At 42.1% G+C, this 16,060-nt stretch overlaps 1 protein-coding gene across 1 annotated transcript; it reads right to left on the bottom strand.

The window, feature by feature from the left end:
- Window positions 1-11,222: 11,222 nt before the first annotated feature.
- LOC105686782 (dynein axonemal intermediate chain 3) lies at window positions 11,223-15,657 on the bottom strand. Its single transcript, XM_048652613.1, has 10 exons — window positions 15,418-15,657; window positions 14,667-15,098; window positions 14,277-14,597; window positions 13,970-14,218; window positions 13,733-13,891; window positions 13,249-13,585; window positions 12,638-13,190; window positions 12,082-12,565; window positions 11,325-12,018; window positions 11,223-11,266 (listed from the first exon to the last, which is right to left on the bottom strand). Exons 1-10 carry the CDS (start codon window positions 15,655-15,657, stop codon window positions 11,223-11,225), a joined length of 3,513 nt encoding a protein of 1,170 aa, XP_048508570.1.
- Window positions 15,658-16,060: the final 403 nt, after the last annotated feature.

Raw genomic sequence — 16,060 nt, 5'->3', positions numbered from 1 at the left:
GGAGGGGCGGGGGGTGAGGAGGTGAGGAGGGGCGACTGGTGTGATAAAGAGAATATTGTTTGTCTTCGAGACACTCCAATCACTGGCAATGGCACTGCATTGTTTCCACTTTCTTTTCTTTCACCTCCTCCACAGAGCTTCTCATTTTCTTCTTCTTACTCCCCACCCTCTCGCTCCCTTGCCTTCTCTCCTTGTCGCTCTATTTACTTCATTCCATTTTTACGGTTCAGGCTCCTCTCCTCGTTTTATCGGTATTAATCGACCCCTCCGGAAGAAGATGCGGGTGATTTTTGTTTTCCACATACCTGAGCTTCTCTGCTTTTCCATTTTCCATTTTCAATTCCCTCTCTCTCTCTCTTCCTACGGTACCTAACATTCAACGAGGTATAATTGTAGCTTGCATTCGACTAGCAACTAACGAGAAAACTTTCATGGGTATACATTTGCGGCTTTCTATGTATGCGATGAGGTGTACCGTCTACCCGGTCGGTGTTTCCGTTCCAATGGTGGAAAACTCGAAGATAAAATAACGTGGTATTAACTCACCTCCCTATTCGCGGCTACCGATTAATCACAATTTGTTTAAAAGCGTCTTCAGGCCAACGCGGTTTGGATCGAAAACCACCGCATACCTGCGTACGATACCTACAAATTTATTTCATTCCACATGAATACACACCGCGTACTGACTGAATTCGTGCGCTCATTAGGCGAACTAAGTCCGCCGCCAGCTTGGGAAGAAACAGTTTGGTGCAAGAAGTTCTCGCAGTGGATCATACGAAGATTATGATCGGGGTTGAAACACGTAGCTTGATAGGAACAAGCGAAGTGCAACGAAAACTGCTCCCGTCATATTATACAGTTAATCTTCAACACCTTTGCTCTATATTACATGGCCATGTACACCTTACATAGCTTATATACTACATGTACATTATGTGTATTCATATAAACTATGCTATAGAGTCTTTATAACCTTCTTACGTTACGAACTACCCTTCCGAGTAACGTGAAACTTCGGCAAGTTGAAATTCACTACTCGAAAATTGCTGCAGTTTTCTACTATGGTATAAAGTTCTCGCCGTATAGAGGATATATTACGTGTATTGCATATTAACATTACCAAAGTTTTCCCTTTTACACATGACGTCAGACCAATATCGCGGGATAAAACACTTTCGCTGGTTTCCTATAAATACTCAACTTTTCTTCTTCCTCTGTTACTCTTTTACTTTCAACCAGTATTCGTTGATGAAATTTTTGTCCTGTAAAGAACTGATTCGTTCCCTCTACTTCATCCCCTGTGAATTTCAAAACAGGTCAAGAATCACTGAAGCGTGAGATAGGCTGATTATATGTGAGATTACTCTTAAAGAAGCAAAAAAAAATTCGATTTTTGACCAAAAAATAAATCATTTTTTTAAATGAGTTTAATATACTTTTCTTGTGTATTTCGGCCTCAGGAACCCAAATCTGAAAGAAAAATTGATGTATCTCTGAAATTGACCGATTAATCGCCAATTTTCAGCTTTTTGGGGTCAAAAATAAAAAATTAATTTTTTAGTCTACCTCAATGTAATTTGAGCTCAGGAATCTGAATCTAGAAGAAAAATTGAACTATCTCGAAAAATGACCGAGTTATCCCCATTTTTTCGCATTTTTTTGCATAAATTTGAGGATATCTCGAAGGGAAAAAATCGTAGCTCAATTTGGACAACGGATTCGTGTTCCTGGGGTCAAAATACACCAGAAAAGTGCCATACGATCAATTTTTCAAAATAAAAATTTTTGGTCAAAATTTGAAAAAATCGTAAGGGGTACCCCTTGGAAAAATCTCAAATTTTGACCAAAAATTTTTATTTTTTAAAATTGATCGTATAGCACTTTTCTCATGTATTTTGACCCCAGGAACACGAATCCGTTGGTCAAATTGAGCTACGAATTTTTCCCTTCGCGATATCTCAATTTTTCTGCTCCAAAATAGTACAATAATATTTCACTGCAATCAAAAAAAGGGACAGAAGAAAGTGGGGAAAAAAATAATAATAATTTCAACCCCTTAATTTATCGAGTGCCTAAAATTTAATTAGCTTTCTATACATTCCACACTTGTTGAATGATAATTATCCGCACGTGGTATACCTACCCTTAAACATTGAAGTAATTTCATTTAATTTTTCCCTCAGGCAATTGGATACTTGATTAAATTTGTTTTCAATTTTTGTTTTTATTATTTTACCCGTTCTATTCCTTCTCCTTTTCCCTCTCGCTTTCATCTTCATCCTCGTTCAGCACTCCGAGTTACCTAGGAGATGAAAAAAAGAAAACTGAAAAAAAGACCAAAGAAGATTCGGATCGGTGTAGCTCTAGATGCCACCTATAGACGTATAATTTTCTGAAAATTTATCGGTGTGAAAAAATAAGAGGGTGTCAGGGGGTTAAACTGATGCAGGACCCGAAAAGCTTGCCATTAGCAGCATCGGATATGCGTATAGGTATATGAAGCATGTATAGCTAGTAGCAGCTGTTAATGGGCGAATCGTGTACTTCCGTTCACTTGCAAAAGCCCTACTCCTCGTTTCCTTCTCTTCCTACTCAGAGCCATCGATATATGGAGTAAAGAGTGACTCCTCTTGACGAAATTATCGACTCTGCAAAGCGCGGTCGGATACGCAAACATTTTAATGAAAAAACGCAAACGTCAAGGGGTTGAGTTAAGAATTACGTTAAGTTAGGTTGAACTCGGGTCGGGTTAGGAAGTTATTCTCTACTTGGTTCCGCAGCGATGAATTGCTCTAGGTAGACATACCTATATACGGAGAATGAAAAACAAAAGGAAAACAAAAAATAAATTACAATGAAATAAAAAAGGACAATGTTTTGAATGGGGGAAAAAATGGCGAAAAAAAAAATTGAGGAAAGAAAACCACCCCTCGTCCGAACTCCACTTTCCGGAATAACGTTGCCGCGGTGGTTTGTTTTTTAACCGCTGAATTAAAATAAAACGTTCCATCGATCGTTCGCTCAAGATGGAAACAATCGTTCGGGCGTATGAAGCGGGAGATGAGATATCAGGGGTTGTGATTTTTTTTTTTTTTTTTATTCCAATTTTTTTATTCTTTCGCTTCTCATGCAGCTCCTACTCCTCCACTTGGATTTTTCGGAGTATGAAAGTCTCTTTCTTTTATTATTATTTTATTTTCTCGCGCTCCGTCTCTCTTTATTTCTTTCTCTGCGACAGCGGAAAACGCTTTACATTTATTTTTACCGTATTTCTTTGATTGTGAAATTCCACTACGATCGATTCGCCGCAACAGTTTTGAGGGGTAGGGGGAAAGAGGATGAGGAAATCACCTCTTCTTCACCCCCTCCAACCCCATCCAGCGGGAAATCTTCATCCAACAGAGGAAATATTTATATCTGTACACGTGAAAAAGAATATTTATAAAAAAAAAAACAAACATACGTTTCGGTTGTCTCCAACGTTTTCACGCATTAAAAACTTGTACACGCTGAAAAATTATTCCCGAGACGTACATAGACGTCATACCCATTTGATAATTTAGGTCGAGAATCGTATGTGTATCATGTGTTCGTAAAAATAGAAAATGCATATAATACTAGACAAAGAAACGGATATATAAAATATGAAGAAAGTGCATACTATGTATTGTACAACTGTGGGATTTAAAAGTGCTCGGTTTCAACGAAGTTGAAACTGTGGGACACGAGGAGAAATTTTCGTACATATAACGTTCGCGCGAGTGTTTGAACAAACATACGCCGATTTTTATTATTTTCCAACATTTCTTGGTAAATTTTTTTCACCGATGCAATTTCATACTCACATACTCATCGGAGAATGAAAAGCTACCTCCACGGATATCCGCAAAACTAAAGTTCCTATGTCATAACAGGCAGTACATAGATAGTTGAAATTTTCATGTGATTGTTGGGTATCCAATAATAAAATTAATTTGATGTTTGTTGGATAAGCAGTGGAAGTTTCTCCCATAGGTTATTATCTATCTAGACATATATTATTTTAGGTAGTCAAATATCCTCCGATAATCTTAAATCCACACTTAAACATCGGAATATGCGCGTCTGGTTCAACTTCCATGCATCAGTTTCCACCGGAACAATTGCTCTAGATTGAACGGATAAATTTAGATTCTCCGTTCGAGCATTTCAGTCATCATCGTCATCATCTTACCTACGTTATATCAAATCTGGAATCTATACGTACAGGCGTTTTACTTGCGCAGTTTGCAACGTCGATTATATATCAATCGAGAATTCGCGAATCACTTCGAGGGCGAATTTCCAATCACTGCCAACCCCCTCTCACCCCCCCCCCCCCCAAATTCCTTCCGTCAAACTCAAGACCGATTCTATCCCCGCTATTGCTTCTACGGTCTACTGCAGTTTCCACGAGCCTACTTTATAACGCTCGCTATTCTAAAGTGAATGCAAACTTGTTCCTCCCACCCCCGCCATTCCCACGCGGACAACCCTATCCCTCCCGGACACCCCGACGGTGGTTCAAACTTGATTAAAACTTTGAAAAGGCAACGATGCAAGAGAGAACGCATTTATCCAGGTATACCTAACGTTCATTCACCGAACTATGGTATTCCATTGTTATCCACATGATGCTTGCGGAATGAAAGAAAAAACGATTCAAAAAGAAAAATGAAAAACAAAGAAACAACAGTCAAAAAAAATTCTTATTTCATTTCCCCCTCCTTTTACCAGGATAGTAACTGAATCTGACAATGAATGACGAAATTTTTATTTAAATTCTCTATTTTACATCACATGTATGCACTCCAGATATTTTCTGCCGAAAAAAGACTAGAATTATGAAAGAAACCCTTTTTCTCTCTTTCTTTCTCTTTTTACAATTGGAATAGAAAATTCCATAGATTCTCCATAGTAATATGGAGAAAAACGAAATATACGAGAAAAGAAAGGAAAAAAATAATTGATCCTTATATTCATGATTACGTATGGGGACTCTTACGTATACATCAGCGATTTTTTATGCAACAAATAGAATACAGTATGACGATGAGGAAGGAATATTTTTGGCGTTGTTTTTTCTTTTTTTTTTTTTTCTAATTCTTTGTTGCTTTTGTTCTTCGCTAGGGATGTAGGTACACCGCGGCTGCGATGTGGAATTATGTGATCGTTCGCCAAAAAATTTACTCATCCTCGGCACCGTGTATCGCGAGTTATGAATATTAATGCTCCATACGTACGAAGCTATGGATTGGATTAATTAAAATTTGTTGAGGATCGATAGAATTGTTGAATGAAATTTGAATCCAGAGGGGTGAAATCGAAATCATTATTTTAATCTCGCGTCGCGAACGCGAAATCCAATAGTCTCACCCGGTCCGAATCGATTATACAAATATACTTACATATGCATTGCACACGGAATTTCATGTTGCTTCCATTTCACTTGCAACCCTGGGAAGGAAGCCAAGGATTTTTCTAATTCTCAGTTAAAGCTTTACAGAGCTAGCTGGCAATTTTACTTATGAAAAAAAAATAAAAGTTGTAAAAGTGATGACGGAATCTTTATGAGGTATCGCGCGTTAACCCCAGAAGGTCCATCTTCTTTTCATTATTTTATTCTAGTCTGTGGTACTTGATATTCGAAACAGCGAAAAAATTTTCATACCGTATGAGCTAGAGAAACTTATGACCTCAACAGGGTTTTCTGTTCGACTTGTTATTTTTTTTCTGCTTTTTTGTAGTTCTCGAAAATTGAAAGGGCACGGAAAAAAGGAAATTCGTTTTTCCGTCGCCGCTGCTATTCCGTCGTAGATATTATAGTTTGCCTTTTCAACCCGTCCGCGGCTGGAATTTTCAAGGGCAAAAAAGAACGTGATCTGAGGTATACATATATACATACGTACACACAACGGTACAGACGTGGTTCAAGTTGAATCGAAAATTCCAGATTTTCTCGTTTGATTTTCAAAGTAAATGACTGGGCGGAAATAGATCGTCCAATTCCGCGGAATCGTGCTAGGCTTTCGACGAGCTTACTTCCAAAAAATCGTTGTCCAAAATCCAGGCTCACGATTTTTCGTTTTTCGTTCGCAAATATACCTATCCACATTTCGCGATGTATACCTATATTTTCTCGCATAGTTTAACGCACGCATAAATGTGATCGGAATTTCCATTTTTCCATTCCATCCCAATTTATTTATTTTTTTTTGTTCTTTCCGACGCGTACCCTCCACATTTTCTCCTCACTCTTTTGCGGCTTGCGAGCTTCTTGAAGCACCGCTGAGTGAACCGCGAAAAATTGATGCTTCTCCTTTTGCTTCAGCTTTTTTCAAAAAGAAACTCAGAGTTGCGAGAGTCGGGGGGATGGAACCCCCAAAGTTCATGGGACTGGGGGGATCCGGGTCTCTAGACTTCCGAGTTCGCGTGCTACGTGACTCGACTACCGAACCGGGATTTATTTGACTCGTCTCTGACTTATGGTCTGACTTCTCATCTTGCCCGTTACAGGGCTTATCCCGTATACATAATATAGATATATATATATAATATAGGATCTATATGTATAATACACATATGTATATACACATATGTAGAACCGAATGTGGATTTTTTTTCTGGTATAAGTGAACCCTAGCTTGTGCCACCGAACGGAAATCCTATGCAGAATATTTTCATTGGTGTTTGAAAGTTTTTGCGAAACTTGGAGCGATTCAAAAATCTCCGCGCGAAGCCTCGCGATTTTTGCTGCGAATGCTCAATTCTGTTCTTTTTTCTCGATTTTTTTTTACGCGCTTTGAGAATGAATTTACAATTAACAGACGCGAAATTCCGTGAGTAAGATAAATTCAAACGTGTCTTCCTTTTGAGGCTTATGCACGCTTGAATTGGGCGTATATTTTTAGGGTAAGAAATGTCCCGTGGGGTGTGAAGGAATTAAGGATGAATACTACAAGGGAAACTCACGGGACGGAATAGAGCGATGTCATTTTGAACAATTATACATTATATATTTTCCATTCTGTACGAGCGACGCCATCACAGGCTTAATAATATAACGAAATTACAGTACCGAACATTGTACGCGGGGTGAAAGGATATTAATTTAATTTTGTTTTATGAAAACACAGCAATTTCAATTCACGAAAATCGTATATCCGCTTTAATGAATATTTCGAGTTCTCCCATCGATATCGTTGAAAAAAACAATCGTTTCACGATATTTCCTTTTTTTTTTTTTGTAACGAAAACACATCGGATTATTTGACATTTTGTAAATTTTTTTCACCATTTTTCATTGTATTTTTTTCATGGGGTTTCTTTCTCCTACCGCGGGTACAGGTCCACTTATATACATTAAAATGTAATATACCTGTTTTATATATTTATATAAAACACATAGCTATAATTCTTCGGGCTTTTTGTATGAAAAACGAGAGGGAGAAAGAGAGGGAGAGAGAAAGAGTAAGTTGCCGGATGGATTAGGGGAGGAGGAAAAGAGTCGCGTTTCGAGCAGCTCAGACGGACGATTTATAATTATCATAATGGTTATGGCTCCGCTTCTTCGTTTATAATGATTTTATTTAATGACTCCTTTTACTCCGGCGTCGTCATTTCTCCCCTTCCTTACCTTCAAGCCCCATCGCGATCATTCTTTCTTTTTCCTACCACGTCCGTAGCATTCGTTCACTTTCCCTCGTCGTCAACGTGAGCTTCTCTCTCCCCCTCTGTATCCATCTCTCCTTCGTATAATAATAACGATTATTGTTATCCAAGGCACGATTGGCCCGTCTGCCTATACAGAAGAAAGCCACCCAGGCTACGTTTATAATTATTTTACCCTGCACAGAGCTGAGACCGGAAATATCGCCGTTCTGCCGGGGGGGGTGAAAAAAGGGAAATGGAAAGAGAAAAGCCCCGCAAAATAACGTCGTGACGATAATAACAATATTAATAATAACAATGATAACAACACCAACGACGAAAAAGGTAACGGCGACACCTTGATATACACTCATATATTTTCCAAGTATACATCTTTATGCATACATTATATGTATACCGACGGATTTATCAAACCAACTACCTTTCAAAACGTCCTGTGGGGCGTCGGCCGCACCATTTCCAAGTTATTGACGACTCTTTCAGAGGAGCTTTACCTCCTCCGGCTATAGGTACACTATAGAACTCCCGGACACCAACGACGATCGTGTGCCTCGCCATACCGGTGTTATTTATTTATTTATTTATTTTTTTTCTCTGCTCGATTCTTTTTTTACATGTTAGAATTTTTCCGAGATACCCTCGTATATGAACGGGGATCATCTGGATAGGCTAAAAAAGAACAACGAAAAAATGAATGACGCGTGAAAAGGCAGCGACACACTCCCCGTAATCCCCCGGTGTTTTTGTAGTGGATGAGAAAATTGTTGATCTCAAGGATCCTGAACCGGAAGAATTGTTTTTCGAACTGTTGTGTTACAGGGTTTGTTCCGCACAGGCAAATCGCGGTCGCTTTCTCTCTCGTCTGACTTATTCTTCCTCGGTCGTTGTTCCTTTAGCCGAGTGGAGAATCCCGCGCAATTTTATCAAGCTGATCTTCGGATCGCATTTCGATTCGCCGTACACCCGAGTATTACCCGCTGTGATACAAACTCGAGAATAATTCTCTCGTTTCGCGATGCGCCATATTGTAGCTGTGCATAGAATGTCGTAATATGCAAATGGATACTTGATACTCCACGTAGAATTTCAACACCGAACTGCGAAGATCGTTTTCAAATTCCTTTTGTCGTTTCTTTTTATTTTACTCGATTAACAAAAACCACGAAATCATACAGGGTGATTTCCGAAGCATACCGACGGTGCTGCGATAATGTACGTACATCTCGTGATTGATACGTGAAGAATTTTTTTTTTCTCTACATAATAACTTGGGAATTTCATGGTTTCGGAGAACGGCTGTAATTTTGTCGGTGATTCCGCCTAGTGTAGTAACGGCAGCAGCGACACCCGAAGAGTTTTCCTGTACGTACTATAGCGTGTCGGGTCTTCGGGGGTGAACGAGCGAGGGAGAGAAAGTCTCTCCGTAATAAAAGAATAAACGAGTTATAAAAAAAAAGAAAAAAAAAAAAAAAAAAAGATAGAAAGAAGAAGAAAACGAAGAGGTGGAAAAAAAATAAAAGAAACAGCACTAGGGCAGCTGTATACGAACGACGACAGAGCGATAGAACGACACAAGTTGCAGAAACTCGGCGGTCCGCAATTCGTCGTTTTCCTTCGTTGTTGTGTCGTCGTCGTCGTTGTCGTTCCACGTTCTCCCCCTCCCAGTTTTTTCCCCCTCGGATTCGACCTCGCAAAGTCACCGTCGTCTTCGTCTTCCTCTTACCGACGAACCGACCGACCGACCGACCGACCGACCGACCTGCTGTGGCAACTCTGGAATAAGTATCGTATGGCCGGCAGCAGAAACGGCAACCAACCCCTGCAGGACCACCAAACCCAAGCTCTTCTCCTGGAACTGACTGCGGCATTATTGCCCAAGTTTCAAACATCCTTATACCTCTGTTCTGTACCTTGTATTTCGTATCTTTCCCCAACACCGCAATCCGCCTCTCTTTCTCCGTCCCCCCTGCCCCACGCAATATACCTTCATATAAGGCGCAAAACTCCTGCACGCTTTCACCACCCACGGGAGCCCCTCCCGGAAGATCCCTACAGGGTGTCCACGATGGATAGGGGTGAAAATATATATTTTCAATTTTGTTCGCACCGTTAGAAATCGTCTCGCGTTTTCATCTTTCATTTATAAGTGAAACTGTAATTCCGACAGGATAACGGACCTCGTATGAGCAACGAGCTTCGGGAGTCCTGAATTTCTTGGGGTTGATTCATTCATATTCTCTGATTTGCAGAAGCGGACGGAGAACGTGTTGAACTTATGGTCTTCGGCTCGAGGAGGATCCCCAGGGCGTAAGTATGGTATCGAGAAATGAAATCAGTTGGAAGGACGTTGAAATTCATGGTAATAATGGACGACTTTGACATCCTGTGGGATCACGTGCCATCCATACGTATGGACACTGTGCAATATACACAGGGTTGCATGCGGTATGACAAGCGGAAGGAAGTTACAAGTTAGGAAGTTTCAGTTTCGTCTGATTCTATCCGAACACCGTGTGTGCAAAATTACAACCCCCGACCGCCATCCCCTCCTTCGCCTCCTGTGCAGCAGACTTTGCTACGAAGTGAGTATAGTTATACAGTTGTACAGTTTTGTTCTTACCGTTCGTCTGTTCGTGATCACCAAACTTTCTTTGTTTATTGGCATATTTCCACCCGACGACTATTTTTTTTTTTTTTTTACCACGCGCAAGAACAAACGAAAAAACTGAAATAAATAACTATCCTCCTTCTGCTCTCGACCCACCTCCTTCTCCTACCCCAAAAAAATACAGGAAGAAACGAAATCACCCCGGACAAGTTTTAATAACGATTCGTATATCCAAATATTTCCAAATCCATATCGTTCTCCGAAGAGATCACGTGTCGAGGATTTTGCTTCTTAATTTCCACATTCATTCAATAATTCATTTTATTTGTTTATTTACTTATTTCGTACTATATCATAATGTGAAAAGGTTAGTACTATATCTGGTAGTAAACGAGTGGCAATATTAATATGTAAGTCTGAGTGTAGAATCTGGTGGAAATACGTGACTCTTGGGAAATGAAAGGCAGTGGAGATGAAGAGTAGAGGAGTTGGCGGGATGAGGAGAGGACGAACGTATACTGTACTTTATGACAGGGAACGAGTGGCGATGTTAATAATAATGTGGTAATTCAGTGGCGGCAATAGCAACAAAGTAAAACAATATTAGGCGAAAAGTGCAGCAGCAGGAGAAGGAAACTAGGGAAATGTGAAAAGGGAAAAACGTACCTGTGCGCGGTTCGTACGTACAACGAAATAGTACACTAGTTAGAAATTTCAAATTCATTTACACTGGAGTTCCTGAGTTTTAATATAGTTTTAACTATGAAAAACTATCACCCCTGGTGACCCATAACAACACCTATTAATATATTAATACCTCTGCATCACGCCGAATTTTCCCGAAGGAATAAGTCCATCATTCGAACGGGGGGAGAAAAATACTACTACTCGGCTCCAACCCATTCGTGGTGTTGAAAAATCTTCAATCACCTTCTTCGTTCCTTACCTCTTCTTCTTCGTCGTCATCTGTCAGAAAAAACAAATTATAATTTTCCCAACTCTTATCTCATTGGAATTTAATTACCATCGGCATCCGGCTCCCGATCTTCTACATCGGCATCCTCATTCCTGTCGATAGCCGTGAACCATACAGTTCCAGCCCTGGCGCGTGTTTTCACAGCTTCCTTCATGCTCTTCATATCCAAGTAATCTCTTCTGTGTCCGTTTCGTCTGGCAAGTTGCATGTCCATGACCTTTCTTCTATATTTACCCTCGGTCAAAACTTTCCTCCATACAAACGTTGGTTTGTAAGGGTTACGTCGTACAATTTCAAGCGCTTCAGCTTGAGTTTCCAGAAACTGGAAGACCATTTCTTCCTCGGGACTTTGGAATTGGGTTACAGGAATTTGAGCCTCTTCACTTCGAAGGAGATCGGCTAGATCGTCACCGTCTTCCGTTCCGGTTTTTACTTTTGTTCTAACGGACGCTGCTTCTTGGTCCTTGAAGAGTAAGGTTGCCTTCCGTTCCCGGTACTGATCGGGAAATAAAAAGGCGATAGTGTCCTCGAAAATTTTGTCCTGCATCTGGAGGACTTTTCGAAGCTTCTTTTTCTTTCGCTGGGCCTCGTCCCTCAGCATCATCATCGGCGCGCGCTGCTTTTCAAGGTCGTCTTTGCGCAGTCCTTTTTTGTCCAATATCACTCTTTGCATACGACGAAGCTCCATCGCTTTCCAACGTTCTTTCGCCCTCGCTAGAAATTCCTCCGGTCTCGGACGACTCTGGAGTAAACGAGAAATACCGTCAGAACGATTCCTAGAGTGGGATGAATATTTTTTTCATACTCGGACACGAGCCGCCTTTTCGCCCGCCTGCTGCGCTGCAGCGTCCTCCATTTCCTTATTCTTTCTGTTAACTTCCTCCAGTCTCTGTTTCTCGGCATCTAGTTCAGCGAGGATCTTTTTGCGCTCGATATTCTCAAGATTCGTAGAACTCCACCGTTCCTGCCATTCCTTGAATTCTTTTATCCTCTCAACCTCCCTGTCAACGAATTGCTCCAGCCATTTGATGTCACTTTCCTCGAACAGCATCAACACGTCCGGCGCGGTGAAAACCCTCAACGTCCCGTTGAAATCCGAAAACGCGATGCACCTCGGATTCAAATACAAGCTGTGCGTCACCAAACCAGTTATAGTTCGGCCGGACACACTCTGGGTGAACATTGGCTGCTCGCTTCGCATCAACAAATCCCATATCTCAATGGTACCGTCATTTTGAGCGAGTAGGAACAACGTTGGTCTGGAAGAACCCCAACAGCAGGCCGTGTACCTGTTGAGAAGAACGAAATCCAGTATGGACGGAAAAAAAAAATTCTGTTCAATAACCAAGTGCTTCCCGTACTTCATTTTATTCTTTCTCCACAGTATGGGGAGCATCGAATCGTCACGCCACAGTGCGAAGACCTTGCCACCGATCGTGATGAGCACTTTGCGGACGTACTTTGACCTTGCGACAACGGTGACGGGTCCGTCGTGTATTTTGCTCCAAGCCAGGACGACAGCGGGTTCGTTATTCACCGGCATCCCGGTTGAGAATTCGTAACCATCCCAAGTGAACCGCATCAGATCGCCCTCCGTCGTACCCACAACTAGGTACGGCTCCATTTCGTAGTCCGGCTTTTCTATGACGTGCTGGTGGTAACGTCTGGTCGATATGTTCATTCCGGCAATTTCCTCGGTCAATTGAATGGTGGGGAATTTGGGGTAGTACATGTTAACGGTTGTCAGAGGAACCGTAACGTCTTCCGAACTTTTGATGGTGATCATGTAGTCGGGTCTGAATACCCTGTCCAATTGTTTATAGGGTGAAATCGCCTGGATCAAAGGATCAGGTCTGGGAACTCGTCGCTTGGACTTTGTTCTCATACGACCTTCGCTGAGTTCTGAAGGTTGGTATCTAGAAATAAGGTTATCGTCTGACTTTGGAAAGAGTGACAAATAGAGGACAACTCACTAACTTCAAGTCCCAAAAAGCAACCGTCCCATCTTCGCTCGATGTTACGAACTGCCAAGTCAGATTCTCGACCGGTGTGTCTTTGGGGAGGCTTTGGACCCGTCCATTTTTGTCGAGTTTGTTGTAGGGAGGAACCCAAATTATTTCGGTTATCGGAGCCACCTGACTATATTGTAGATTCGACATAGCTGCTGGCCTGATTGTTGACGGCGACGTCGTTTCGTTCATCCAGGTCATCAGGCTCTGCATCGACACTCTGTATTTCACTTGGGCCGCTGTACGAACTTCGACGGTCTCCACGTTTTCTATTTTTCCTGTTATGTCCCAAATCGCAACCTGAAGATCGTTATACAATTTCTAAAAGTTCTTCCCCGGGTAAATTTCATATCAGGGGTTTTTTGTTCATCGAAATGAATGAACGGCTCTTTCAAAAATCTCTTCCTAGAATTATGGCTTCCCATATCTGGGTAGAATAAACCTCACTTGTCCGTTAGCGCAACCTCCGACGACAACGTTACCGTCTAACGGGCAAAAGGAAACCGCAGTCACTTCCCGAGGAGAGTCCAAAATCAGTTTCGGAGTAAGACAGTCCGTGAATGACCAGATGAGGACCTTGTTGCTTCCTTCGCAAGCGCGACGAACCTGTTCGGATTTCTCAAATTAAGGAGGTGCGACGGATCACGGATATTCTAGAGCAGCATTGACTTTTCATTTTGTTACTTCGTCGTGTCCTTCGGGTCGACTCAGGGTCTCCACTTTGCTGTGATGAGTGTAGGCGGCGGCCGCAGTGCCTGTCCAAAGTGGATGCCAAATAAAACTGTTGACCACTCGATCCTTGCATATCCTTCCGTCCGAGTAACTCTGATGTTCGAGATACTTGACCACTTCCGGAGGATTTGTATCCCTCTCGTTTCGAACCAAACCAGCGTAATCGTTGTAGTAAACGTCCCACTTCTCGTTAACAGCTACCTGTCCATCAACTCTGTTCAAACACTGTTCGCGTAATTTTTTCAATCATTCATCTCACATAATCGCAGACTTCCTCCCGATACTTTTCAAGGAAATCGGACAGCGCTCCTGATTTTTCTTCGTCGTACTCGGCAGGGTCGATTACTCGACACTCGTAATCGTACTGCGTCCACATGTTATTCGGCATGGAAGGATCGGTTTGCGCTTCATTGTCCCTGACGGTCGGTTTCACCTGATCGCCACGGCCTATAACTGTTCGAGCAACGCTCGCAAATTCATCTCCCTGCGGGATCAGCTCCACATAGCCATCCCTCTGGTCTCCGGCTCCACGATCGGAGAAGTTCATCTCTTGATTCAACAAATTAGAAGTGGTCTGGACCTGTCGGGAACGTGGTGGAAAATACGTTCAATTAATCGATGGAGAAGTTTTGACGATTCTTCGCGATACCTCGATTTCGAACAACGGTCTCGTGTTCTTCTCAATTTCGTAATTGACTTCGATTTCACTTCCCAAGGACGTCCACGTTCCAACGGTTTTGTAAACCGCGTTTCTCACACGATTCTCCTGCACGCTTCTCAGCTCGTCGATATGTTCGATCACGGAATCCCTGGCAGCTTCTGTAACGCACACGTAAAATTGTCCCTCTTGACTACTGGAAGGTGCGTAACCGACGAGCATCTTGTTCCCAGGGAATTCGATAACCGCGTCTTTGATCGGCAAAAAATCGCTGCTCTCGTCGTGAAGGTCAATGTTATCCTCTATTATCTCCTTTTTAACGTAAATCCAGGGGTACTCGGTGGTGACATTTTCACCGATCACGCATCCCACGATCTTCTGAGTTAACGGGGACAAATTTATCCTGGCGATTCCCTCGAATCCCTGCGACAGAACGTGATTCGCCATAAAATCAGAATGGATAACGAGAAGGACATTTCTCGAGACGACTTGCCAGGGCTGTTGACCTTCTGTAAGCCTTTTTAACTGGCTGCATTTCGAACTCTGACGAATCCCCCTCGGCGAACGAAGGAACGGAGCCCACGAACGAATCCCTTTCGTAAATCGATTTTCTACTTCGCGTTGTTAAAGGTCTCTCGGCGGTTGTCTCATCCGGGTATGACCGCTGCACGTCCTTAATTGATTCCTTTATCCGCACCTGACCTGAGTATCATTCTCCAAGGTTATATCGCGTAGTACGTACGCTACTATTCCCTGAGGATAATCGAATTAATTCACTTTCGACGTCTTCGGGGAATTCTTCTTCTTCATCTCCCACGTTTTCCTCCGCTTCGTCGTATTCGTTTTCAAATCGCGCCTCTGATTCCACTCTCGCACCATCTTCGCCATATTCTCCGTCGTAATTTTGCCCCAAATATTCCTCGTCGCGATCGTCATCCCTGTCATCGTTTCCGGTTTCTTCGTAGTCCTCGTCGAGGTCCATAATTTCTTTACAGAAACTTCGTGTTCGATGACGTTCACGATGACTTTTTCGTAACAGCTGATACGAAATTATTACCGAATCGATTCGATCGCGTTGTTCGTGGTTTCCATTATTGTTTTGTCTTTAATATGATCCTCGTGGGAGTGAATGGGGTGTATTTGCGCGCTCGGAATTTACACAGAAAATCTGATGGAAACGGTGTTGCTCGATGCTTACATACCTCATCCAGCTACAGAACATTGAAAGTTGAAACACACTCGTGTATTCCGCTTTTGCTCAGAGAGAGTCAGAGCTCCGAGAGGGGGGTGCAAAATTACCACTAAGAATCGTATACGCGGTCTTGATTACAAGCAAACCTGGAACTAATCCAAACTCCGGGGGTGAGAAAAGGGGATTTCGGGTG

This window comes from Athalia rosae, chromosome 3 (assembly GCF_917208135.1).
Source record: "Athalia rosae chromosome 3, iyAthRosa1.1, whole genome shotgun sequence".
NCBI classification, from domain to species: Eukaryota; Metazoa; Arthropoda; class Insecta; order Hymenoptera; family Athaliidae; genus Athalia; species Athalia rosae.
Note: the sequence above shows the minus strand (reverse complement) of the source record. Positions and strands in the feature narration are given on the sequence as shown.

What these genes read in the sequence shown, in the direction of transcription:
- LOC105686782 (XM_048652613.1), bottom strand. Translation starts at nt 15,657, where the DNA reads ATGGACCTCGACGAGGACTACGAAGAAACCGGAAACGATGACAGGGAT. An exon ending in GACCCGAAGGACACGACGAA is followed by an intron (nt 13,892 to 13,969) that starts GTAACAAAATGA and finishes AAATCCGAACAG; the next exon opens with GTTCGTCGCGCTTGCGAAGG. An exon ending in AAAAGGCGGCTCGTGTCCGA is followed by an intron (nt 12,019 to 12,081) that starts GTATGAAAAAAA and finishes CGTTTACTCCAG; the next exon opens with AGTCGTCCGAGACCGGAGGA.